This window comes from Hippocampus bargibanti, linkage group LG08, assembly GCF_051943395.1.
Source record: "Hippocampus bargibanti isolate YZ-2025 linkage group LG08, ASM5194339v1, whole genome shotgun sequence".
NCBI lineage: Eukaryota > Metazoa > Chordata > Actinopteri > Syngnathiformes > Syngnathidae > Hippocampus > Hippocampus bargibanti.
The window spans coordinates 14,265,181-14,292,723 of record NC_142741.1 but is presented as its reverse complement, the minus strand read 5'-3'; the positions used below and the strand labels follow the sequence as shown (position 1 = coordinate 14,292,723).

The 27,543-nt window shown below is 42.7% G+C and overlaps 1 protein-coding gene and 1 long non-coding RNA gene across 7 annotated transcripts; one reads left to right on the top strand and one right to left on the bottom strand.

Annotated features, from left to right (window-relative positions):
• LOC148894611 (uncharacterized) lies at positions 1-27,429 on the top strand. 6 transcript variants are annotated; one of them, XR_016115734.1, is made up of 6 exons: positions 1-120; positions 25,120-25,635; positions 25,744-25,803; positions 26,101-26,218; positions 26,313-26,418; positions 26,552-27,429. It is a non-coding gene; the product is annotated as an uncharacterized LOC148894611 (long non-coding RNA). The 6 variants fall into 6 exon arrangements; XR_016115735.1 differs by having other exon boundaries at positions 25,120-25,377; positions 25,495-26,218; XR_016115731.1 differs by having other exon boundaries at positions 25,744-26,218.
• Positions 384-1,567, bottom strand: LOC148894612 (gamma-crystallin M3-like). The gene is made up of 3 exons (XM_089002253.1): positions 1,475-1,567; positions 1,146-1,385; positions 384-714 (listed from the first exon to the last, which is right to left on the bottom strand). The coding sequence occupies exons 1-3, from the start codon at positions 1,487-1,489 to the stop codon at positions 436-438; spliced, it is 534 nt and encodes a 177-aa protein (XP_088858379.1). The 5' UTR covers positions 1,490-1,567; the 3' UTR covers positions 384-435.
• Positions 27,430-27,543: the final 114 nt, after the last annotated feature.

The window sequence follows — 27,543 nt, the reverse complement described above, 5'->3', positions numbered from 1 at the left end:
CCGAGCTCGCTTACGATGTGTCTGTATGTGGGCAGGGAGGAAATATCTCTTCCAGGAGGACGCGATGCAAAACACGATGTAATGGCTTACTGACCCAAGGATATATGTCGTCCTGCTACAGTAGGTGTGAATTTATTTTATGACTGTTAGGGCATCTGTGTTTTATACTTCCCTGTTCAGTGTTTCACTTAAACATACATTTCATAGAAAATACAGCACTGGAGCAAGTTACGAACAAAACCACCATACGAACGACCGCTCGGAACGCATCTCGTTCGTAAGGTGGGGAGCGTCTGTATGTCATTGCAATGACAGTCGCCTTCACTTAAGATTTCCACAGCCCACCATACACAGTGTTTTCGTTGCATTGAAACACAAGGAAATACATTACGAAGTAATTTTTATTTCAAATCTTGTTTTGCTACACACTTGCTTCTAAGAGCAGGATTCCATGATGCGCTTCATGCTCATGACGCGAGTGCCATTAATGCCCATATCCCTGAAGCTCCTGTACTCGCCAGGCCTCAGGTACATCATCTTGCCCCTGAAACTGGGCTGCTCAAACAGCAGCCAGTGGCCATCTAACACGCTGCAGGACAAGCATTCACTCATGCGAAGGCGTTCTGGGATGTTCTCGCAGTCCTCTTGCAGCTCGTTGGACTGGCCACTCATGTTCTCCTGCTCAAAAACCCTGATCCTGAACTGGCCTCTGTGCTGTTGGTTGAAACAAACACGGGAAAAAAGTCAGCAACTCGAACCATTTTGAATTGTTTGAAAAGTGACAGTTTGTGGGATGCTCGTGCACGGGACAATACAAAGGTCCTCGGCATGTCCTTCCTGTGCTTGTGTCGATTTTCATCAGGTTTCATCAGACATTGTAGAAACATGGATACTAGGTAACTCAAATTAAACGTGGCAAGACAGTATCTTCTTTCAGGATATGCCAACATGATCAAAGGATAGGGGATCACACTTCAAACCATCAGGTCGTGAAAAGACATATTTGCAACCTAAGCGAAGCCGTACCGTCCCTGCGAGTGAATGAATATTCTCTCGGTGTGCCTTATGATTGATTTGTGACTAATGTCACTCATGACACCGAATAAACTAAGTGGGAGGCATTGGGTGGTTGTCGTATACAGTACCATGGGGATCATGCGGCAAGACCTGATGCAGTCACTCATGCCCATGCGCTGGTAATCTGAGTAGTCCCCCCTCCTCACAAAGAACTGGTTTCCCATGTAGTTTGTGCGGTCATAGACCATGAAGCAGCCGCTCTCCACCCGGCAAGAGAGGCATCTACTCAGGTAAGAGGACATGTCAGCGCAGTCGCTGCTGGTTTCATAGGAACGTCCCTGAAAGTTCCTGTCCTCATAGAAGATGATCTGGAACCGAAGCAGTTGCAACTGATTACATTGATTGATTAGCCAAGAAAAGTCATTATGCCCCCCTACCTCCCAAAGGTGATATTTACCTTGCCCATGGTCATAGCTGCGGTGATAATGTGGCGAAGCACAAACAGACGGCTGAGTTTTCTCCATGTCAACCAGTTGCTTTTATACCTGACCTCGCGCCTGAAGCATACATGACCTCATTGTACAAAGTCCTGACATGGCAACATGCAGTGGAGGCCCCACCGCTTGCTCGGCTCCAATTCAAAGAGACCTTCATACAGACCGTAATTTGCGGTGGTAGCAATTGTAGCGAAGAGGCCACCTGCATTGTCTCCGCCATTCAAAAGGCAGAAAACAATTTTTTTCCACAAACAAAACTTTCCCAAGGATCATGAAGGATCATGAAGGATCATGATTATCAACATATGGTCTACGAATAAATAAATAAACAAATAAAAAAAAATCATACATACATACATACACCGACATACGCGCGCGCGCGCACACACACAGACACACACACACACATACATGGGAAAAACAAATAATTTAAGTGCTGCACATGAACTCATAATGGACACAAGCAAGTGCACGACCATACAGCATATATACAGTATCCGTGTATTTGTACTTTGACTCCTCTGAGAGTAATCAGTTGCCATAAAATTACATAATACGTCTGTATAAGCTCTCAGTCGTACAGGAGTGGTCCATCGATGAAAAGGTTTCTTCAGCCGTCATCTGTACTTCTTTGAAGGTGTCGGACGTTTCACTTCTTATCCAAGATGCTTCTTCAGCAAACTAAGTCTTACTGGTAGTTTCGGCCCTATATAAACCGACTGTCCAGATGTGGCGGTGCCGGAATCTGCTATGATCGGTCCCAGCTCTCAGGTTGGGGGGGAGCAGAGGACTACTCCCTGCAGCTCCACTGATTGCTTCTATTGTCCTGACTGACGACTGGCCTTATCAGCATAACTAATCCTATGTTACCTAAGCCGTCTGTTGTACGAACGATCCAAATTGACCACACACCACCGTATTAGTTTCAGTTGAAGGATTTAGCTGTTTTATGAAAATAGCTTCTTTTCCTGCCCTTTCAAATCATCTATGTCAGGGGTGCGCACACTTTTTCAGCATACGGGCTACTTATAAAAACAACCACGTCAAAATGATCTACCCACTACAAAAATGCAAAACATAATTATTTTCAAATGTATTAAGAATTCTTTGTATGTACAATGTATGTTGATGTACCTTGCATAACTGAATAAGCCAATATTGCACAACACACATAATAACTACATATACATAACATAATAAATAACTATTAACATTTGTTGTAATTACCTGAGTTTACTTTGATGACTTGCACTGAATTGACTCAGCCAGCGATGCATAGTCCGGACAGTAGCTGCTGACAGCCAGCCTCAAGCACATTTCCAAATGTTCATCAGTCATGGAGGATTTGGACTTTATGATCTTCATGTAGGAAAAGGCTGACTCACATAAATAAGTGGAGCCGAATAATGCAGTCAAGGAGGTAGCACATTTCCTCATGTTGGGGTACTTTTCCTCTGTAAGTTCCAGAACTGTCCATGAGCCCTGGACTTCAGCAGTGAGAACACTCACAATCTCCGATGTCTTTCCACATTTGCTGGGTTAAATCCTCAGCCATGGCTTCACAGCGCTGTGTAACTGTATGTCTTGACAGCTGCAGAGCTTTAATTGAAGATAATATACAGTAAAGTCTCGTTATATCGATATCGGTTATATCGATAGTACCGCTTATTACTATACTATTTTCATTTCCCTTGCACATTTCTAGTCTTTTTATGTATAATTAGTACCGTTTAGTACGATAGCCGGTTATAACGATAATCCGGTTATTACGGTGCTCCTTTTCATCCCCCGCCGGCCATTTTTGTTGTTTATATCGATATATCCGTCGCGCCATTGGTCAACTTGGTCACGTGTCTTGTTACGTGAGCCGCCATCGGTCGCGCCATTGGTCGACTTGGTCACATGAGCCGCCATCGGTCGCGCTATTGGTCGACTTGGCCGTGTGACTTTGTCACGTGACACGCCATCGGTCGCGCCATTGGTCAACTTGGTCACGTGTCTTGGTTACGTGTCACGCCATCAGTCGCGCCATTGGTCGACTTGGTCAGGTGACTTGGTTACGTGCCCAGCACCCGTGTAGCAGAGCCATTTTCATTTTCAGATGCTAGCTCGTGTGTAGCAGACGAGATTGAAGTGTTTGTGTTAAAAGGTAAAAATGGGAAGCAGAAGAAGATTGATGACTTTTTTAAATTGTATACATAATACAGTAAGATGTAAGCGTTGCAGTTTCCCTGTTGTGTTATGTACATGCCCACTGTACTGTATATGAATGCAATCGTTTTTTGCAACAATGTTTCTTGTTTTGTCTGCTGAAGCGCGATGATTTTGAAAATTATTAACATTCCATACTGTGTATTAAAGGACAGCCGATGTCACTTTTTATTCAAATGCAAATAAAAATGACTTCACGCCAAGACGTCTTGCATTGCTTGTGAATCCAAACAATGGCTTCAGATTCGGATAATATGCTTTCTTGTTACACATCCAGTTATGAATATGTTTCAAATACACTGTAGTTCTGAAGATTAAAGCATACATGTTTACAATCATTAAAGAATTATATGTGCCATTTTGAGGCAACATTGGGGGAACATCTCCCAAAAAAAAGGGAGCTAATGGCCAGCTCCGTTTCTTATATGGCGCTTGGCTGCCCTCTTTTGGCGGCTTTTGTTTAATGCAGTTCGGCGCAGGATCGGATATATCGATAGTCCCGGTTATATCGATATTTTTTCGGACTCCCTTGAATATCGATATAACGAGACTTTACTGTATCTGCCTTATTTTTAAAGTCTCGGAACAAGGAGTCAGCTGCTTCAACGAATGCTTCTTTTAGCATCTCTCTGTCTTGGAAGGACTTATTGTTTTTAACGATGGCGTGACTCACCCGGAACGATGCTTCGGTGACGGCTTTCGCTTTTGAAGTATGTTGAGTGAAAAATGACTGCTTTCCGGACAACTGGGATTTTAGTTCGTCCACCGTTCTCTTTCTCAGCTGGCTTTTCGGCGTGAAGTCAATGTCGTATTTTCCATGAACAGTCCGAAAATGGCGCTCCACATTTTCGCATTCCGTATGAAAGTAATATGTTTTGCCCCCTTACTTGGTCCAGCTTTCTCACTCATTTTGATCACCATATGTTTTAGCAAGGGCTTAAAATCTGAGGGAATTCGCTGACTAGCTTGTACATTTTGCTGCGTTTAGCGCCGTTGTTTACGCAAGCACGACGACCTAAAGGTCAAAATTCAGTTGTCGTCTGAATGGTTGCCCTGTATGTCAATCAAGTGACGGGACGTTTGATAGGTTGACAAATTGTTTTTTTACTGTCACGCTGCGATTGACCAGTACTACCTCCGCGATCGACCAGTAGATCGCGATCGACATAATGAGCACCCCTGATCTATGTTCTTTCGCGAAAATTTTCACCTCATTGTCGTCAAATGAGTGGTTAATAAAGGTGAGTATCTCGTTAGACAATAGAACCCCCCCAGTGGCACAGCGCTATTTTCCCATAGCGTGAACCTACACAACAGCACCACGTACACCAGGGGTGTCAAAGTCATTTTTTTGCCGCGGGCCACATTGTAGTTATGGTTTCCTCTCGAGGGCCGTTCTGAATTTGGGGACCCCATTAGAACAGGGGTCGGGAACCTATGGCTCGCGAGCCATATATGGCTCTTTTGATGATTGCATATGGCTCGCCGATAAAACTAAATACATATTGTCATGTTTTTTTCGCCGTTCATTTCCCGTTGGGGCTGCAGTTGGCGGAAAGCACAATTTTGATTGGATGAGACTAACCTAGAATGGCCGAAAGCGCCATTTTGATTAGATGACAGTGGCCGTCATGTTAAAACCGGTAAACGCCCCTTTAAATGAGCCCAACTAGTGCACTACAGCGTGAATGCACCGGAGCATTAGAGGAGAGAAAATGTCTGATTCTAATTTGCAATGAAACAATACCACCAAAAGAGGGCATCCAAGTGCCATATAAGAAACGAAGCTGGCCATGAGCTCACCATTTTGTGCCTCTTTCTTTTTTTGGGGGGGGGGGGGGGGGGGGGGGGGGGTGAGAGATGTTCCCCCAATGTTGCCTCAAAATGGCACATATAATTCTTTAATCGATTGCAAACATGTATGCTTTCCTCTTCAGAACTACAGTGTATTTGACTCATATTTCATAACTGGATGTGGAACAGGAAAGCATATTATCCGAATCTGAAGCCATTGTTTGGATTCACAAGCAATGCAAGACGTCTTGGCGTGAAGTCATTTTTATTGGTGTTTTGCATTTGAATAAAAAGTAACATTGGTTGTCCTTTAATACAGTATGGAATGTACAGTAATTTTCAAAATTATCACGCTTCAGCAGACAAAACAAGAAACATTGTTGCAAAAAAACGATTGCATTCATATACAGTACAGTGGGCATGTACATAACACAACAGGGAAACTGCAATGCTTACATCTTACTGTATTATGTATGCAATTTAAAAAAGTCATCAATCTTCTGCTTCCCATTTTTACCTTTTAACACAAACACTTCAATCTCGTCTGCTACACACGAGCTAGCGTCTGAAAATGAAAATGGCTGGTCACGTAACAAACTCACGTGACCAAGTCGACCAATGGCGCGACCGATGGCGCGACCGATGGCGCGACCGATGCCGCGACCGATGCCGCGACCGATGCCGCGACAGATGCCGCGACCGATGCCGCGACCGATGCCGCGACCGATGGCGTGTATTGATATAAACATAGCAAAATGGCCGGCGGGAGAGGAAAAAGAGCACCGTAGTAACCGGATTATCGTAAAAACCACGAATCGTACTAAACGGAACTAATTATACATAAAAAGACTAGAAATGTGCACGGGAAATGAAAATAGTGTCGTAATAAGCAGTATTAACAATATAAACGGTATCGATATAACGAGACTTTACTGTATTAAAACCCCTGGAAACCCCCCGCTGTTTCTCTCTATCTCTCTTCTTTCTTCTATTTTTTTACTTTCCTCCTCTTTATTTTTTTGTATAATGATTACATGTCAGGAACTCTTATTTCCTGTGCGATCAGGTATTGTCTCTTCCGCGATTATGTCACCTAATGTATGTGTTCGAATTCAAATTCTTGTTTCTCATCTGGTTCGGTGTTCAACGAAGTTCTGTGATAAAAATATAATCGAGGGCGATAGATGGTGAATAACAAAACTACTTTATTCTAGTTAGACAAAAAAGCACTTCTCTCGTTGAAGCAGGAAGCGAGGAGCACACAGAACAAAGAGCACAAAGAAAGAGACAGAGCTCCCGCTCGGACTAGTTTTGAACGTCCACAGCAGCGATCTGTTGTCCAATCAGCTACGGACAACTCAGTGTTGGGAGAACATTGACTGAAACTTGATACTCGTTACATCCTGCTTTCAAAACTATTCAACTAATATCTTTATTATTCCATGTAGTCTAAATTAAACATGCAATAACATAATATGTACTACGCTAAACATGGAATAACATAATATGTTTACTAATCTAAGCATGAAATAACGTTAATATGTTTACTAATGTGCATAAGCACTCTATCAGTATGTTGGCAACTGTTTACAAAATGTTAACTATGCATAAAGACTTGACTCAACAGTGGTTTTGTTGCGCTCTCCACTATAGTAAGGGAGATACGGTGTTGTGGGATCCAGAAAAAAACCACAAGACAAGCAATGTGATACGTCTTGACTCAACAGTGGTTTACTTCGAATGCCCCGATCTAATGCAAACGTATGCGCACAACAATTTCCGGTCCAACGATCTAAATCGGTCCGACACGAAACACTAACCGAAGCAGGCGTTCCATGTTTAAATAAACATTTTCGATATATATCATTTGTAAACCAATAGAACTACGCGAATGTAACCAAAATAGGAAATAAGATAATTTACAACCTGTCACATACTCCCCCTCAAAATAGATGTTGTCCCCAACATATGTACTAGTAAATACATAAATGCGCTGGACGCTGTGCCCAAAACAATGACGCACGGTATTATGAACTGCATCCAAATATGAACTATAATAATGAACTGTTTACAGACTGGAACTCTTTTCATACATTTTGTTTACATTATAACAATCAACAATTCACAGACTGGAACTCTTTTCATACATTCCGTTTTACTTATACAGGGCTCATCGGGGTCTTCTTGTTTCCATCTCACTGTTCTATTAAACAGAAGTGTCGATTAACCATTTCTGTAGTATTTCGTGGCATAATAGGGGTGTGCGCCATACATCCAAGGCATTGTCTGTTCACCATGATATGGTACTGTCCCTACATTGTAACAAGATGGCGAACCAAGGCGATCATACGTGAATACCTTGGGTCTCCTGTGTTCTTGTCGTGGCCGTTGATTTCCCCCAATATCAGGATTACTGGGGGGTGGCTGGGGAAAAGGGGGGCACACTGTCACAGGCGGATCATTTTCTGGACCAATGTTGCCCTCCTGAGATTGGTCAACTTCCGCAGCTCCCGGCTCTGTCCGCGGCAGTTCATTCCCCAGTTGATTGTCATCATGGTGGGTTGTCTCCACAAAGCTCACGTCCCGCGGTTCTGGTGAGTCTGTTCGGGTGCTCTGGCGATGCAACACTGGATAATACTCATCCTCCTCATCATCCTCTTCCGGATCCATTTCCGGCATCTTGTTCGGTCGTTGCCGAGTGGACTTTTCCTTGGACTGGGACTGTAGTAAAGTCTCTAATGGCAAATGATCACATGGCAGCAAGAGATTGCGGTGGAGTATCCTAGATCTGCCCTTCCCCCTCTCAGGTTTCAGCTCATAAACTGGAATGTCTTGGCTGACTTGACGAACCACTGTATGAACAACATCCTCCCAGTGGTTTCTCAGTTTGCCTGAACCTCCGCGTGGGGTTAAGTTTCGAACCAGAACACGATCACCGGGCAACAGGGTAGAATACTTTTGTTTACTGTCATATAGTCTCTTACTCCTGGCAGCAGCTTTGTTGTTATTTTCTTGTGTGATCACATACGCTTCCTCCATACCCTGTTTCCACTTCTTCACATAGTCCTTCTGGTTGGTGTCACCCTGGTTAGAGTCTGGATTCAAACTAAACAACATATCAACTGGTAAACGTGGTGAACGTCCATAAAGGAAGTAAAAAGGTGAAAACCCTGTCACCTCACTTTTTGGTACAGTTGTAAGCATAAACTAGTTTGTTTAGTGAGTCTTTCCAGTTACTCTTTTGTTTCTCTGTCAGTGTCTTTAACATCTGGATCAGTGTTCGATTAAATCGTTCAACCTGTCCATTTCCCTGTGGATGGTAGGGGGTTGTCCTTGAACCTGCAACCCCACAATATTCCTTCAGTTGAGCAAAAAGTTGATTTTCAAATTCACCACCCTGATCATGGCGAATTCAAACTTTAAAGCATAGTCATTAAAGATTTTCTTTGCCGCTGTTTTGCCAGATTTGGACGTTGCAGCATAAACTTCAGCAAAAACATGTAAAATGGTGTACTAGCACAAGCACGTATTCATAACCACCCTTACATTTGTCAAGATGCAAAAAGTCAACAGAGACAAGTTCAAAAGGCTGAGTAGTCACAATATTAGTGAGAGGGGCTCTGGTCTCACGGTTGGGCTTTTTGTGTTTTAGGCACATACACACTCTGAGTACATCTGAGTACAACTCTGCCAGTTTGTATCTAATAATATGTCCTATAATGTGGTCAGTCTCTTGATCTAGCTTGATCTGTCCAACAGTCAATGGGGCTATCGGTGTGTTTAGTGACACCTCGGCACACGTAGCTGAGATTCCCATAGACCAAGCTGCACTAGACTCGTTCTGTTGGTCAACTGCTTGTACGGCAGCACTCAAAGCATTATATGACATTTCTTTTGTACATCCTTCCATATATGTTACCATATCAAGGGGCATCCTAGATAAACTGTCTGCATCAACATTTTCCTTACCAGGACGATATTTAACAGTAAAATTAAAATCAGAAAGTTCTGTGACCCACCTGCACCCAGTTGCATTTAACTTAGCAGTCGACAGTACATAAGTGAGTGGATTATTGTCACTAAACACAGTGAATAATGGTGCATAGTACAAATAATCACGAAACTTCTCTGTGATCGCCCACTTAAGCGCCAAAAATTCCAACTTGCCTGAGTGTAAGTTATAATTCTTCTCAGCTGCAGTTAAAGTCCGAGAGCCATAGGCTATCACGCGAAGTTTGCCATTTTGTCTTTGGTACAACACAGCACCTAAACCCCGGTTGGATGGATCTGTATGCAAAATGAAAGGATGCGCGAAGTCAGGAAAACCTAAAACTGGTGTTTGAACTAAACAGTCTATTAGCTGCTCTAACACTGACTGATGCTCATCACTCCACTCAATACGTGTGTTGGAAGACACGGAAGACACACTGTTATGTCTCACTTTCCATGTTTTTCTTTGGTGCTGCTGAGTCTCAACATTCAGAGGGGCTTTAAGCAAATCATACAAGGGACTAGCAATACAAGAGAAATCTTTGATGTATTGCCTATAATAGCTTAATAGTCCCAAAATGGCTCGAAGCTCACCGACAGTGCCTGGCTGCTTGTTTTTCAGGGCACGCACTGCTGCTGTATCTGACGGGTCCATTCTGCCCCCCTCAGCAGAGACAATCCTGCCGAGGTACCTCACTTCCGGCTTGAAGAGGTCACACTTTCGGGATTTGAGTTTTATTCCATTTTCTCTGAGACGTCGCAACAGTCGCCTGACGTCCTCAACGTGGTTGTCAAATGAAAACAAGAATGTCATCAAGATAGGGGACACATATTTCGTCCCGTAACCCCTCCAGACATTGTTCTATACACCGCTGGAACACTGCTGGTGCATTCATGAGTCCAAAAGGGATTCGAATCCATTCATAAAGGCCCCAAGGGGTCACGAAGGCGGTCAGGTGTCGGCTCCCTTTGGACATGAACCCCTGGTGGTATGCTTTGCCTTGGTCCAGCAGCGAGAAGATGGTGTTACCCCCAAGGCTGTCCACCACGTCCTGTACCCGTGGGATGGGGTGCCGGTCAGAGTGTGTTTTCCGATTCAGCTCCCTGTAGTCAATACATAAGCGCAGTGTACCATCTTTTTTCCTGACACAGACGACAGGGGATGAGTAGGAGGAAGTGGACTTTTCCACCCACCCCTGCGCTATCAAGTCCTGTAAATAGTCTTTCACCTGTCTGTACAGTGGCTTTGGGACAGACATGTATGTCTTTGAAACGGGTTCAGTGTCTTTTAACAAAATGTCCATTTGTAGGTTTTCCACACACCCTATGTCGTCGTCCGATTTTGAAAATGATGCCGATTCCTCTCTCAACATCTGCTGAACGGTCTTTCTTTTATCTTCGTCCAGATGAGAAAGGTCAATTGGGGGTCCCGCTGCTCACTGAGAGGGATGGTGGTGTCCTGGACATGGACCTCATTGACAACCGCTGAAGGAAGGTCTCTTTTAAATATGTTAGCTGGGTAGACAGACCCTACTGACTGCACTGTACGAATAATAATATTTACTGGAAACCTAATGTCATGGTTAGTAGGGTTCTGGACACTAACAACTATCCTAGGGACAGAACCTGCCTTTACTGAGACCAATGAGTCACAAAACTCGAGGCCATCTGGCCACTGTGGGTTTTTACTTGGCTCAAAAACCAATGTAACATCTTCCTTAAAGGGTTTAGCCTGTACTTTGCATGGAATAAGAAGTGAGCTATGTCTAGCTATAGTGAATCTCTCATTTGTTGTTTTTACACGGTACTCATGCGTTAGTCCCACACTAACTGCTTTTATGAAAGTGGCAGCTTTATTGCGCTTAAGGTGGGGAAAAGCTAGTCTAACCGATTTCAAGAGCTTTTCTGTATCTCCTGTTTGTGTCTCATTGGAGAGGCTATCTAACATAAGCCGCTCAATGACATTAAACCCTATGATAGGACACTGTTGCTGGTCACCTTTTAGTACTAAAACTGGTACAAGTAGCCCTGGATCATTAGCACCAAGTTTAAATGGTATCTCAAGCCATCCTACATAAGGCATATCCGTTCCATTTGCTGCCACAATATTGAGAGTGTTATCAGGGTCAATAAGCTCATTCACATTTTTCAATGACACGTCAGGTAAGTTCGTTTGTTTCCATAACTCATCTACAGCACACACCTGGGACCCCGAGTCCCAGAGTGCTTCAACCCTTCTGTTACCCAAAAAGCACCGAATAAGACATTTCTTTCCCACTAACTCCCTGACCGAAGGTAATTTGCCACATTGTTTCTTATCTGTACGCTCGACAAATGACTGCTTATGTCTCTTCTGAACGGGGCCACATGTGTGGGGCTTACATTCCATTTTCATAGCACCACTGTAACACTGGGACCTATCTGTCTCTGTGGTCACACCATGTCCCACTGGGGTAACCCTTTCTCGTTTAAAGCATGGTTCCTGGCTGAGTTCTGTGCTTTGCAGCCTGCTCTGAAATGTTCACTACTTCCACATTTAAAACAGTGCTGACAATATTCTTCACCTGTCTGAATACAAGAATAACACCTGGGCTGAGGGCGACGGGGCATGTAGTACTGCTGCGGGGCGAACCGCTGCTGGAACTGTGCTGTCCCCCTCATCGGCCTGGGACCTGGTGCTGGGTGGTACTGCTGAAGAGCTGATGGGGAGTGCTGGGTGTAGTAGTGCCTGGCTGGTGGATCTACCTGATATGGTGAAGGTGGAGTGAAGGCAACCTGTTCAGGGTAGTGGTCAGGCAGGCGTTCAGGACCTCCGCTGCTGGGCTGAGAAGTGGCTGTTGGTTTCTGAATAGTCTCTTTGATCTGGGATACTTCTGCCTGCAGCTCCTTTAACAGCATCATCTTTGACCTCATCTATTTGATCTCTGAAAGGAGTTCATTCGGCACAGTAACAGTATTCTGCTTTAAGACTGTCTTCTTCCCAATTGGGGCTGGTGTGTCATCTAACTGGACAGTGTTCACCGTTGTCACCCGTGCAGCAGCATTTTTCTTTTTTTCTTGTCGCTCCTTTTCATTTGCACATGCCATGTTTAATTTTTCTAACAGTACTTCATCTGATGTGGTGTTTAGCAGGAGGAAAGGTTGCATGTCACTCTTTACATTGTCACTCTGTAACCCCGCCAGAACTGTGTGCAGGAATAAACTCTGGATCAATGGAGGATCATACTTCACCCCTGATTCGGCCTCTTGAGATGCAAAAAGAATCCTTTGACGAAGATCCATTGCACGGAGTAGAAAGTTCTGCGGAGACTCTTAGTCTGCACTTCCGATGAGAGCTGCTTGTACAATTCAGTGGCTCCTCTCTCCTGATAGTGAGATCGGAGAATCCTTCGTAAAGAAGGTAGGCTGAGGTTTTCTTTCCCTTCGAGGTAGCTTCTCAACTGCAGACCTGGTGTTATGGCACGAACCACTGTATCGATGATCTCATCCTCCTGGTAGTCTTTACTGAGCCCACTTTCTATCTGTCTGACCAAATTAGGAAATGTGAGTTTATCTTTTTGTCCGAGCTCACCTATTTGTCCAGATATCTTGAAATCTTTGCGCCAGGGGGCAGTGTCTGGGGGCACTATGTGTGACCGGTGTCACAACAGTGACTGTCTTCATCTCCACGATGCTGCCGTCTTAATAAGACCAGACGTGTGAATGTCTTTTTATTTCTTTTATTTCTGCAACACAGTATGGCAGAAGGGATGGGTGAAGTCGCATGGGTTTCGTCTTGTGATTAACATGTATCTCGTCCAGATTGTTCTGCATATGCAAAACATTGTAGATAACAAAACATAATGAACACCGTGTGATCGTTTAGTGGTTATTTACAGAAAAAAAGAGAATACAACACAAGCTCACTGTTATTTACATGATGTCAATGAACGCATCATACGGCAGACTCGGCAGAACACGCGGTGCGCTTGCAAGGGCGCTCAGTTCAACCCGCCACGAACACGGGCAAATGAAACACGACACAAGAATCTAAATATTGTACAATAAAAATGAAATGAAGCAATTATTACCTGCAACACAGTATGGAAGAAGGGATGGGTGAAGTCGCATGGGTTTTGTCTTGTGATTAACTGCGCAACAAAAAAAGCACTATGAAGCACTTGTGCTTCAAAGTTCCACTCGACAAAACATGAATTAAATAATGACACAAAAAGTAATCTGAACTCGAAATGAATAAGGGAAATAATTAGATAACACTAGACAGTACAAAAGGGGAAACAAAATAAGATATTGTCATGAAAATGCGCATTAATCCAGACCATCAGAAAATTGCGACTCACCATGTATCTCGTCCAGATTGTTCTGGAAACTATGGGCGGGACTTGGTGCCACACTGTGCGCCGTTGCGTCACTTCCATCATAATTTAGTAATCTAGTGCACAACTCCGTTACATATGCTTCTCTTTCGCACTGCATCTTCACCTTTTTCACTTGGTTTGGCTATTCCTAGTTCAAAATCTTTTATACTTTCAATCAAGTCCTTTACCCGTAGCAAATCTGACATTCCTCCATCTTCTAGCTCTAATTCAGCTCTTTCAATGTAGTTTGACACAATATTAATTAGTTGGCCTCGAGTCTTTCCTGTAAATTGCTCTCTTTTCAGTCCAGATATTTGGATTTCAGCACATAACTGACAACTGTTGAAAATTCAGTCCACTTCATAGTCTTCCAGTGCCCTCTAGTGGTGGATGCACGCACAGAGATGCAACCAGAGCACCTGTAGAAAAAAAACAGTAAACGGCGACGCCACTCCGACTGGGTTGATTGGGGATATTCGGCGCGAGCTTCTACCCACGGCGAGTAGACAACACTCGAACGCAAATATCCCAGCGGTGCCTCCAAAATGTTGCACTCTCCACTATGGTAAGGGAGATACGGTGTTGTGGGATCCAGAAAATAAACACAAGAAAAGCAGTGCAATACGTCTTGACTCAACAGTGGTTTACTTCGAAAAGCCCCGATATAATGCAAATGTATGCGCACAACAATTTCCTGTCCAACGATCTAAATCGGTCCGACACGAAACACTAACCGAAGCAGGCGTTCCTTGTTTAAATAAACATTTTCGATATATATCATTTGTAAACCAATATAACTACGCGAATGTAACCAAAATACGAAATAAGATACTTTACAACAGGGGTGTCAAAGTCATTTTTTGCCGCGGGCCACATTGTAGTTATGGTTTCCTCTCGAGGGCCGTTATGAATTTGGGGAACCCATTAGAATGTTTAAATCCCTTCAAATATTACATATAGAGCACACAGCAAATTAATGAATAACTCGTATTTAAATCTGAAGTCAAGAATAATGACTTTTATTGTGGTTGACATCCAAAAATATGAAATTTTGGCTCAGATTTTAGCAATCCTCATGGAATTTAACAAGTTTGATTTGCTTTCGCGGGCCGAAAAAAATGATGTGGCGGGCCGCATTTGGCCCACGGGCCTTGACTTTGACACCTGTGCTTTACAACCTGTCACAGAGACGCACCTCTGATTAACTTCTCTAGAAGCTCCACAAGCTATTCAAAGCCAGTGTTTTTGATTGAAATTTTTTATGTTTTTTTTGCTTGCAGTGTTGTTTGTTTCATTTACTTTGTTTGTTTGCATGCCATTTGAATAAAAAAAAAAACGAGTGAGTCAGTTTGTTTGCATGCCATTTGAAAAAAAAACAAAAACAAAAAAAAACAAAAAACGAGTGAGTCCGCTAGCAGTCTGAGTACGCTGAGCATGGGCGTGAGTTGTGCCACCAACAACTCCTGTTTGTATTTTATTGTTTCGGATTGTATTATTTTGAAATGTAACATCGGATCAGTACGACTGTCCCATTGTTCGATACCAAGGTGGTTTTGTGTGCATTCGACCTGGTCTGGTTGGGGGTTAGGGTATGTTTTTAATGATGTAAAATTGTAATTTTTGATTGAGCGTTTATGTTGATTTTTTTGTCTCTTCTCCTTTGTGCTATTCTACCATTTTCATTCTGTCTGGGTGAATGCGTCATTGCCATCATTCATTATTTTCAAACATTATTTTCAATCCAAACTGCTGACGGTTTAAATGCTTTTATTTCGAAGGTGGTGACGTCACGGTTTGCGAGGTGGTGATGGCGGGTGCGGATCCCAAAAAGCAGGCAGGAGGGAGCAGGAGGTTGTTTGACAAATTGTATTAAAATAAAGGTCAGCTGGAAACAAAATGTAAAACATCAAAATCATCTGAATGGAAAAAATACAAAGTAGCAAAAGAAGACCAAAAGTAAAAGTCCGCCAAGGTTAAACAAACCCGTGCACAATGCATGCAGCAAACAAGCAGCAAACAAACAATGAACCGGCACCGGATAATCGTTCCGGGTGTCCTTTTAAGTGTCAATGATTAAACGACCAGCACCTGCGAGGCTGCAGGCAGGGCTGACGTCGCTACCCGCTAGTCGCCAATCTGATCGGGACGACCAGCACCTGTGCAGGTGCAGGCGGGGCCGACAGCGCCCCCCGTTGGTCGCCAACCAGATCATGACAGGTGATTGACGTTCAATGTGGAAAGATTTCCGGTATGCAGTGTATTTACAATTGCTGGCTTGACGCAACCTCGGACTGTGGCCCAAAGCGCGGTTGAAACCCTTGACCAAATTCTCCTGAATTAGTTTGGTAGTTTCGGCCCTATATATATATATATATATATATATATATATATATATATATATATATATATATATATATATATATATATATCGCGTCCCGGTCCGGCCTCCCTGTGTGGAGTATGCATGTTCTCCCCGGACCCGCGTGGGTTTTCTCCGGGTCCTCCAGTTTCCTCCCACACTCCAAAAACATGCATGGCAGGCAGATTGACCACTCCAAATTGTCCCTAGGTTTGAGTGTGAGAGGGACTGTTGTATGTCTTTGTGTGCCCTGCGATTGGCCGGCAACCAATTCAGGGTGTCCCCCGCCTCGCGCCCGAAGACAGCTGAGATAGGCTCCAGCAACCCCCGCGACCCTAATGAGGAATAAGCGGTACGGAAAATGAGATGAGGTTTTCCAAATCAAAAATGAAAATGAGGTATATAGTATATATATATATATATATATATATATATATATATATATATATATATATATATATATATATATATATATATATATATATATATATATATATATATATATATATATATATATATATATATCCCTACTGTCCAGACGTGGCGGTGCCGGACTCTGCTCTCACGTTGGGGGGAGCAGAGGACTAATTCCTGCGGCTCCACTGATTGCTTCTAATGTCCTGACTGACGACTGGCCTGATTGCCCAATTTGCCCTGGTATCACCTCATCAGCATAACTAAGCCTATGTTGCCTAAGCAGTCTATTGTACGAAAGATCCAAATTTAACCTCACCCCACCGTTATGGTTAAGGGAAGGATTTAGCTGTTTTATGAAAATAGCTTCTTTTACTCCCCTTTCAAACCATCTACAGCAGGGGTGTCAAAGTCATTTTTTGCCGCGGGCCACATTGTCGTTATGGTTTCCTCTCGAGGGCCGTTATGAATTTGGGGAAGCCATTAGAATGTTTAATCCCCTCTACATATTACATATAGAGCGCACAACAAATTAATGAATAACTAGTTTTCAAATCTGAAGTCAAGAATAATGACTGTTATTGTGGTTTACATCCCAAAATATGAAATTTTGGTTAGTATTTTAGCAAGCATCATGGAACTTCAATCACATTTCCCTGAAATTCTCCCTCCCAACATTCACACAGTATGTAACTTGTGCCACCAGAGACAATAACATATTGGACCTATTTTATTCAAACGCCAAGGATGCATACAAACCCTCCCCCCTCCCCCCTCTCGGAAGAGCAGACCACAATATGATTTATCTCCAGCCTGTGTACAAACCCCTTGTGCAGAGGCAACCAGCTGTGACCCGCACGATCAAAAGATGGTCCACAGAAGCTGAAGAAGCTCTGCGGGACTGTTTTGATTCAACCAGGTGGGAGCTCTTTACTGAGATTCATGGGGAAGACATTGACTCACTCACCAACACCATCACAGACTACATTAACTTTTGTGAACAAAACACTGTACCCACCAGGACTGTGCGGTGTTTTGCCAACAACAAACCATGGATTAATCCCGACATAAAAGTCCTCCTGAAGGAGAAGAAAAGGGCTTTTGTGTCGGGCAACAGAGAGGAACTGAAGGCCGTGCAGATCCAACTGAGGAGGAAGATCAGAGAGGGGAAGAAGGCCTACAGGATGAAAATGGAGGAGCAGCTGCAAGCCAGCAATGTCGCTGGTGTCTGGAAGGGCCTGAAAAACATCTCAGGCCACAAAAGCCCAGTGACATTGAACGAAAAAGACAAGGAATGGGCAGATGAACTCAACCGCTTTTTCAATCGGTTTGACAAGACGCCAGCCGCCTCCGGCCCACCGTCAACTTCACCTGTAGCTGCACCTGCACCAACTCTCACTGTGGCCTTACCCTCCCTGCCCCCTCTCACGACCAGCTTTCCACAACCAACATCTGCCTTCCCAACCGTTGCCACACCCTCAGCCGCCACTCTGCCTCCTGGTTCCTGCCTGTCTGTCACAACTGCGCAGGTGAGGAACCAACTGAGGAGGATGCAGGTGAGGAAGGCAGCAGGTCCGGATGACATCAGTTCCCGACTCCTCAAGACCTGCTCCGACCAGCTGTGTGACATTGTCCAGCACTTGTTCAACCTGAGCCTGAAGCTGGGCAGAGTTCCACAGCTGTGGAAAACGTCATGCCTGGTCCCAGTGCCCAAGATTGCCAACCCCAAAGAGCTCAACAGCTACAGACCGGTGGCGCTGACGTCTCACCTGATTAAGACGCTGGAGAGACTCGTCCTCGCCCACCTGCGACCGCTGGCAAGCTCATCGCTGGACCCGCTGCAGTTTGCCTACCAGCCCAGCATCGGTGTGGAGGATGCCATCATCTACCTCCTCCATACGGCGTTGCTGCACCTGGAGAATGCTGGGAGCACGGTGAGGATCACATTCTTCGATTTCTCCAGTGCCTTCAACACCATCCAGCCAAGTCTACTGGGGGACAAGCTGCAGCATGCCGGAGTCGACCATCACCTCACATCCTGGATTACAGATTACCTCACAAACAGGCCACAGTACGTGAGAGTAAAGAACTGTGAGTCGGGCAGGCTTCTCTGCAGCACCGGAGCGCCGCAGGGAACAGTCCTGGCTCCATTCCTCTTCACCCTCTACACCTCGGACTTCAACTACAACACCCCAACCTGCCACCTTCAGAAGTTCTCTGACGACTCAGCTATTGTCGGCCTCATTACAGAGGGAGACGATAGGGAGTACAGGGGACTGACAAAGGACTTTGTGGACTGGTGCCAGCAGAATCACCTCCAGATCAACACCGGCAAAACCAAGGAGCTGGTGGTGGATTTCTGCAGGAAACAATCGTCACCTGCACCATTGAACATCCAGGGTTCGGACATTGAGAGGGTGACCTCCTACAAGTACCTGGGTGTTACTCTCAACAATAAACTGGACTGGACAACAAACACCGATGCCCTAATCAAAAAGGGACAGAGTCGCCTCTTCCTCCTCAGGAAACTGAGGTCTTTTGGAGTTCAGGGGTCACTCCTAAAGACTTTCTATGACTCTGTGGTGGCATCAGCCATCCACTATGGCATTGTCTGCTGGTCAGGCAGCATCACCACCCGGGACAGAAAAAGACTGGAGCGCTTTGTCAAGCGGGCCAGTTCTGTCGTGGGCTGCTCGCTGGACTCTCTAGAGGAGGTGGGCAACAGACGGACGCTAGCTAAACTAAAAGCTATGACGGACAGCCCCTCCCACCCCCTCCTGCCCATCCTGACAGCTCTGGGTAGCTCCTTTAGCCAGAGACTATTACACCCGCGCTGCAAGAAGGAGAGGTACCGCCGCTCGTTCCTACCGACTGCTGTCAGGCTTCACAATTCCCAATGATCACATGTGAAAAAAAAAAAAAAAAAAAAAAAACTGGACACTTGTAAATATGGGTTGTTGCAATATATCTAAATGCATTTCTTGAATCTGCACTATGTACAGTCTTGTTTATAGAACGGTTTTTGCACATCTACATTTGCACAGTATACAGTTGACATTTTTATTTTGTTATGCTTACAATATCTTGTTTTCTATCCTTTCACTCCCACCCCAACCCCATCCCTCTTCAATTGCTGCTGTGGACTGCAAATTTCCCCATTGCGGGACGAATAAAGGTATTCTGATTCTGATAAGCTTGATTTGCTTTTGCGGGCCGAAAAAAAATGACGTGCCGGGCCGGATTTGGCCCCCGGGCCTTGACTTTGACACCCGTGATCTACAGTAAAGTCTCGTTATATCGGTTATATTGATAGTACTGCAGATTACGATACTATTTTCATTTCCCAGCAAATTTCTAGTCTTTTATGTATAATTAGTTCCGTTTAGTACGATTCCGGGTTATTACAATAATCTGGTTACTACGGTGCCCTTTTCATCTCCCACCAGCCATTTTGCTCTGCTTACATCGATACAAAAGCAACTTAAGCTGAATCGATATTTGCTTAAGGGTTTCTATACAGTACCACCAATAGCGATATCTGGATCGATCACACCGTTGGTCATCTTCCGTGTCTTGCACAGTGTAGCAGAGCTGCAATAGCATCTGAAACATACTGTAGTCTTCTTATATAGTATACAATTGTTCAACACTAATTTCAACCATGGGGAAACATAAGAATTGTGACCTCGGAACGAAGTGCAAGGCAATAGTGGCTGTCAAGGAGAATCCAACAAGGAGCAAATCTCATCGCGAAAGAGTTTGACGTGCCGCAAAATAATTTATCAACGTAAGTAATGTAAACATTGCAGTTTTTGTTTTCCGTACATGTATTTAATTGTGTTGTATTCCGATATGTTTATCGCTTGCAATAATCACTGTTCTTCATACAGTATGTACATGCTGGCGTTCGTGGTTTCTCTCGTGTGTATAGAATAATGTCGAGTGCTACTCAGAGTCACGGTTGCAAGAGTGCGTCATGAAAATAATAAATGGTGTTTTTATTTAATGCATAAGTTTATTTTTCACTTCACTACAGTACAAAAGCATGCTAGATACGCAATCCATGAACTCAAGGAGAAAATTACATGCCATATCAAAGATCCCCCATTTATTGCCCCCTTTTAATGGATCGGAGATATTGATAGTCCGGTTATATTTATATTTTTTTCAGACTCCCGAGAATATCAATATCACGAGACTTTACTGTATTTTATTTCGTGAAGATTTTAACCTCATTGTCATCAAATGAGTGGTTGCTAGCTTTTAGGTGCATATGTACTGCCGATTGAGGCCCACGAGTATTATTCCTGCGACGTTGATAAAGTTTTTTTTTGAGAATTTGTTTAGTCTCCCCAATGTATTGCTCTTGACAATTTTCATTTTTACAATGTATTGAATAAACTACATTACTTTGTTTTTTATTTGGCAGCCTATCTTTCGGATGCACTAATTTTTGCCTTAATGTGTTTATCGGTTTGAAATAAGTAGGAATTTTGTGTTGCCAAAGGACCCTTTGTAGTTTTTCAGAAACTCCTGCAATGTAAGGTACTGTTACTCCTCTCCTTTTAGTATCTTCAGAATTGCTGGTTTCATTCCCAATTCTTTCCTTTTGACATTTGTTAAAAGACCACTGGGGGTAACCACAGTTTGTGAGTGCTCTCCTGATATGTTCTCTACCTTTGACGCTTGTTGGCATTAGTTTAGCCCTATGCTGGAGGTTCTGATAACTCCTAGTTTGTGTTGTAGAGGGTAGTTAGAATCGAAAAGTAATTATTGTTCAGTGTGAGTGGCCTTCCTATAGACTTCTGTTTTTAGCGCTCTGTCCTCTTTTATAATTACTTTACTATCCAAAAAGGCTAGTTGGTTGAAGTCTACAGAGTTGAGGTGATCTGTGAAGGATTGAATTTCTTGTTTCTTAATTATGACAAAAGTATCGTCCACATATCTAAACCAGTGCCTAGGTTTTTGTCCTCGGGAAAGGATGTGAGGGCCTGTTTCTCCATCTCTTCCATGTACAGATTAGCTACTATGGGTGAGACTGGTGAGCCCACAGCACAACCATGAATTTGTTTGTACAATTGGTTCCCGAAATTGAAAATAAATAGTGTTCAGGCAAATTTCCAATAATTGGCAAATGTGGTCCGGTTTAAGTTTGGTTCTTTCATGCAGAGAAGTGTCCGCCAGCAGTCTCATCCTCACCACTGAGATTGCTGCTGGGATTGGGATAGATGTAAAGAGAAAAGTCACATCGCAAGATGCCAATGTTTCCTCAGGCTCCAATTTGAGGTCTTTGATCTTCTTCTTTTCGGCTTTTCCCTTCAAGGGGTCGCCACAGCAAATCAGTGTCCTCCATCTTCAGAGGTTTGATCCGCATGTTTGTTTTGGCCAAGCTTTTACGTCGGATGCCCTTCCTGACACAACCCTCTGTATTTATCCGTGCCTGGGACCGGCACAAGAAGACATATGATTTGAGGTCTTTGATACTCTCTACAAACCCTGTGGTGTTCTCTGCGTGATATTCTGTGTTACCAACCAACGGAGCTAAGATAGTTTTTAAATATTTGGCTACATTGTATGTAGAGGAGTCAATGCTACAAACAATGGGTCTAAGGGGGAACCCTTCTTTATGTATTTTTGGCACGCCACAGATACATGACATGGCCACTCCCGGGTATAATCTAAAATACATCTGTTTGTCTATAAATTTTCCTTTCTCTAACTTTTGGAGACAATCTATCATTTCTTTCTAGTATCTATTGGAAGGCTCCCTTTTTAGTTGCTCATAAGTGTTAGAATCACTGATTAACCTATTTATTTTGTCTTCATAATTCAATGTGTTGAGAAGCACTGTACACCTACCTACCCTTGTCTGCTGGCAAAATAGTAATATTTTTATCTTTTTGGAGAGTAGGTAACGCCTTTCTCTCTTCCAATGTTATGTTGGACGGAGGTGGTTTAGCACTCCTGAGAAGAGCTGATATTTTTATGCGCAGATCCTCTGACTATGCATACGAAAGTTTGTTATTTCGAATGGCCGATTCAGTCGCTGTGATGCAGTCTATTGTAGGAATGGTTTTAGGAGTCACTGAGAAATTTAAACCTTTGGTTAGTACAGTCTTTTCTGTCTCTGAGAGATCTGTCTGACAAATTTTTGATCCAATTCTCCCTTGAAATCTGCTCATTCCTAATTTTTCTCGTGTTTACCAGTAGCTGTGATTGTTTCTATAAAAGTAATTTTTGAAATTTACCCTTTTGTCTCTCTTTGGTTTTGCTGTGGTGCCTCATATAACCGGATTTAGTAAATTCACACACTTCCTGATAGATTTTGTGGGTAAGTTTGGTTTGTAATCGCTGATAATAAATTTCTATTTCTGCCTGTTTGTCTTTTATCTCTATGTTAAATCTCCTAATTCGCAAATTTAGTATTTTCCTAGTATAAATTTGTTGCATTACATCAGCTAAGTGTCCGTGTTCCAGGGGTGGTTGCTTGAAGCATTTAGGAATTAACCGGCTCTGTCTACATCTAAGATTGAATCTGAGGTGGTTCTTTAAATCAACTAATTTAAAAGTGTCCTTTTCTAAGCTACGTACAAGCAGAAGGATGTCTCTCCCAAAGTTGGCAGCAATACGTCTGTGTAAGCTCTCAGTCGTACAGGAATGGTCCATCGATGAAAAGGTTTCTTCAGCCGTCATCTTTACTTCTTTGAAGGTGTCGGACGTTTCGCCTCTTATCCAAGAAGCTTCGTCAGCAAAGTGACACCTTCAAAGAAGTATAGATGACGGCTGAAGAAACCTTTTCATCGATCCACCACTATCTTGCTCGGTTAAAACATCTTTCGTTGAAGCTTGTGTCTGATTAAAGTCATCTCGTGTACGTTGGACTTTTTATGCCTAGTTTAGCTGAGCCGAGTTTTCTAGCCGGTAACAAAGAGGCCCTCATGCTCAACACATCGCGCCGCAGAGATCGTAAGCGAAACATTTTGTAACTGTCGTGTGAACAATGTACGCAAGAAGGACACCAGAAGACGAGAAGGAACTTTGTGAAGAAAAGGAGGACCACAAGGGAAAACATCAACTGCTTGACGCCATTTGGAGGATGCAGCCAAGAATTGTTCTTCGCAGATTAGGTTGTCTCTTACTGCTCGTCTCTCTTTTTTCAAGTCTTTTTGAACAGGTTTCATGTTTTGTTTTTTGTTTTTTTGGTACGGAGTGCACACGGGCTCAAATAAATTACATACCATGGCTGTAGGAATCATAAGTGCAAACGCACAAAGGTCTCATAACATATTTATATCATCAAAAGTCCCGAAACTTGTGCGACATCAGATCGGGGTCCAGGGGCCGCAGGCCCCGGTCGGTCCACGTGTCAAGGGGGCTTTGCACCCCTGAAGCCAAACGTTTTTTTTTAACATTGCAGCTACTTAAAATGAGGCTAAAACACCATATAAATGTTGATTAATGTCAAAGACATACTTGTGAAAAAATACCTCTATTTCAACTTGTCAATCATGTAAATATCATGTTTGTTACTATTTTAAGAAAACAAAACAGAAATATTGTACAATCAACCAAACAATTCATAACCAATCTTGTCTGAAAAGTACAATGAATTGGAAGACATTGGAAGACAACTTCAAATATGCACATCTAACCTACATTCCATTGACAAAAAAAGGTACAGTATCAACAAACTCCTGACCTGTCAACTGATATGTTTTCACCGTATTGTATACTTTTTTTTAATCACTTCAGATAATGTACTGTCGACGACAACTTTTACAAGGGATTTTTTTAAAATCGTGAAGCGTTCTTATGAAGACAATTTTGGCTCAAATCCAGTTTGTCTCAACTGCTGGTAGCCAATGGCGATTGTCACAGCAAACCAGCTAAAGTAATCCTCAATCGTAATTACATATTATTTATTGTCGCGCACGGTCGAATTGATAAAAGCATAAGGTGCGCATGTGCAGTAAGCTGACTGCATTTCCGCTCGTTTGCGTATTTTTAATCATTTCAATTGTAATCATTTATACGAGCTGCAACGAGCCAAGGTTGACAGATATGAAACTCAAACGAGCGTCATTTTCACCTTTTCTTGAATATAATGTATTATTATTATTATTATTATTATTATTATTATTATTATTATTATTATTATTATTATTATTATTATTATTATTCACACTTTTTATTGATTTTTCTCCAGCCGATGCCATCACACAACAATGATAAGCTGCAGGCAAAGCAATTTTTCTACGGCGACGTCATCAAGTCTTTTGACAAATAACCAACGATGACAAAACTAATGAAATGATGACCATGGATAAAATTAATACAAGAAAGAAAAAAAATCCACCACGAATGTGATGTTGCTCATGTCACATTTTGAGTGGTAATCTGAACTAATCTATCTCTGACAAACCTTCATAATAATTATAAACCATAATTGCATTTGTCTCTGTCTTTTTGTGTCATGCAGACATCAGCGAAGATGCTTGTCCTGCGCGGCTGAATGCAGAGCCCTCTCACTTTCAAGCGGAAGAAGAGGAAGCCCGCAACATTGAAAAAGAGGAGGACCCAGAGCACCCTTGCACCAAATAGGATGACAACATCAAATGATGATGATCAAGTTGATGAGTCTTGCGGTGATCTGACATGTCACACTGACAACAAACGCTGGAAATCATCTCTATCTGGCAAAAAAGTCATTTGAAAAAGCATGTGAGAACCCACGCTGGTGAGAATCTGATCACCTATTCAGACTGTGGCTGCAAAGTTTCTCATAAAAAATTAAAAAAAAACTTAAAAACACACATGAGAATCCACTCCGGTGAGAAACCTTTTTCCTGTTCAGTTTTCGGCAAAGGATTCTCTCTGAAGCACAACTTAATTACCCACACAAGAATCCACACTGGTGATAAACCTTTTCCCTGCTCAGTTTGTGGCCAACGATTCTCTAAGGACAACTTAATTAGCCACACAAGAATCCACACTGGTGAGAAACCTTTTTCTTGTACAGTTTGTGGCAAGGGATTCTCTCTGAAGGGCAATTTAATGAGCCACACAAGAATCCACACTGGTGAGAAACCTTTTTCTTGTACAGTTTGTGGCAAGAGATTCTCTCTGAAGGGCAATTTAATGAGCCATACAAGAATCCACACTGGTAAGAAACCTTTTCCCTGGTCAATTTGTGACAAAAGATTCCCTAGAAAGAGCGATTTAACTCAATCCTCCCGGCAAACGACTATAGTCGTTGTGTTTTTATTTCTGTGCATCCCGAGTCACGTCTCCAGTCGGGCTGAAGCGATAACAAATAATGCCGGATGCCGACTACAGGCGGGCCGTGAATGGATGTTAACCTTTTCAGGAGGATTGTGCTTATAGATCGGGAAAATGAAAGGTAGCATTTCAAGTGCCGATTGAAACTGATGCGGCACAAGTTACATGTCCCTTTAAACAGGTTATATGCAGCTTTGCCTTTAAGAGCGTCAGTGACATCATCTCCTTCATGCGCAACACAACTTTCTCTCCTCTATCTTCAAAGCACCTTCTATTTTTCATCATGGATGAAATACCACGTAAGTATATGTTGTAACTATTTTATGAGCTATTCAGAATAGGTTTACCTTGATAATGAAATGCATAAACTAACGCTAACTTGTTTATTTACAGAGAAATATTAAAAATAAGAAGTGTCCCGAATTCGGAACATTCTAACGCTAACGCTATTTTCATGATGATATTGTTGATCCTGACTTGTTACCCGATGCGAATAATTGTAAGTGAATGATGCATTTTCCACTCATAGCAGTACCTCATAGCTTTGCATTCTCAATATGATTATTGAAACAGAGGTCCATGTTTTTTTTTTTTTTTCTTCAAAAATACCCATGTACTGTATATCTTTCCAGATCCTGATGAGAATGAAATAGATGACCATGTTGATGAAGACATTTTGGCATCTGATACAGTCGTGACTGTTGCATTGATGAACTTCGATCACCATTCAAATACTTTCGGGCGGATCAACTACGTGCTTCAGACGCTATCTCCACGAAATCACTCAAATGGTGGAAATACCTGTTCTGGTTTCTAGTGGATATGTGTATTTGCAATGGATTTATACTGATGAAACTCTCTCCAAACCATCAAGTGAAAACCAGAACAGGTAGTATCCGAAAAAGGACTCAGTTAGAATTCAGGACAAACATAGCACATCAGTTGTTTGGCAATTACAGAAGGAAAAGAAAAAGAGAACGCATGAAGAAGAATGACACTGCTGCCCTCCTTCATTGGCCAGTAGAATTGGATAAAAAGAGAACATGTAAAGAGTGTGCAAAGAAGAAAATTTGTCGCAAGCCAAGAACAGGTTGTGAGCAATGCAAGGTGAACGTATGCATTCCATGTTTTAATTTCAAGTGTAGAAATGAAAAGAGAGGCTATCATGTTCAAACAGAGATTCCGCCGTCAAAGCTGAACGGATCAAGTCATTTCATTTTCATGCATGATCTGCCGTCTCGCCGAGTGAGGAAATTACAATGGAAAGGAAGCAAAAGATAGCCAGGAAAGATGATAATTTCATACCACAAATAAAAACATTCTGAATTTTTTTAAATGCATTCTAGGTTTATTTCAGGCATATGTGACTTGCTGTGCATTTTGTTGTAATTTGCAGATTTTGGTAAAAAAAAAATCTTCATTAACATTGCAATAATTTTGTAAAACTTCAATCAATGTCACAAAAAAAAACTTTATCTTATTCTACTATGTGTTATGAAAGTGTACTGAAAGTTTCATAAAGATTGACCAACAAATAAATAAGTTATAACAGTTTATTTGAACACACATGTTAGTTATGAATTTCCTGCTGAAGCCTCTCAGGGAGCACACTACAAAGCGAGGC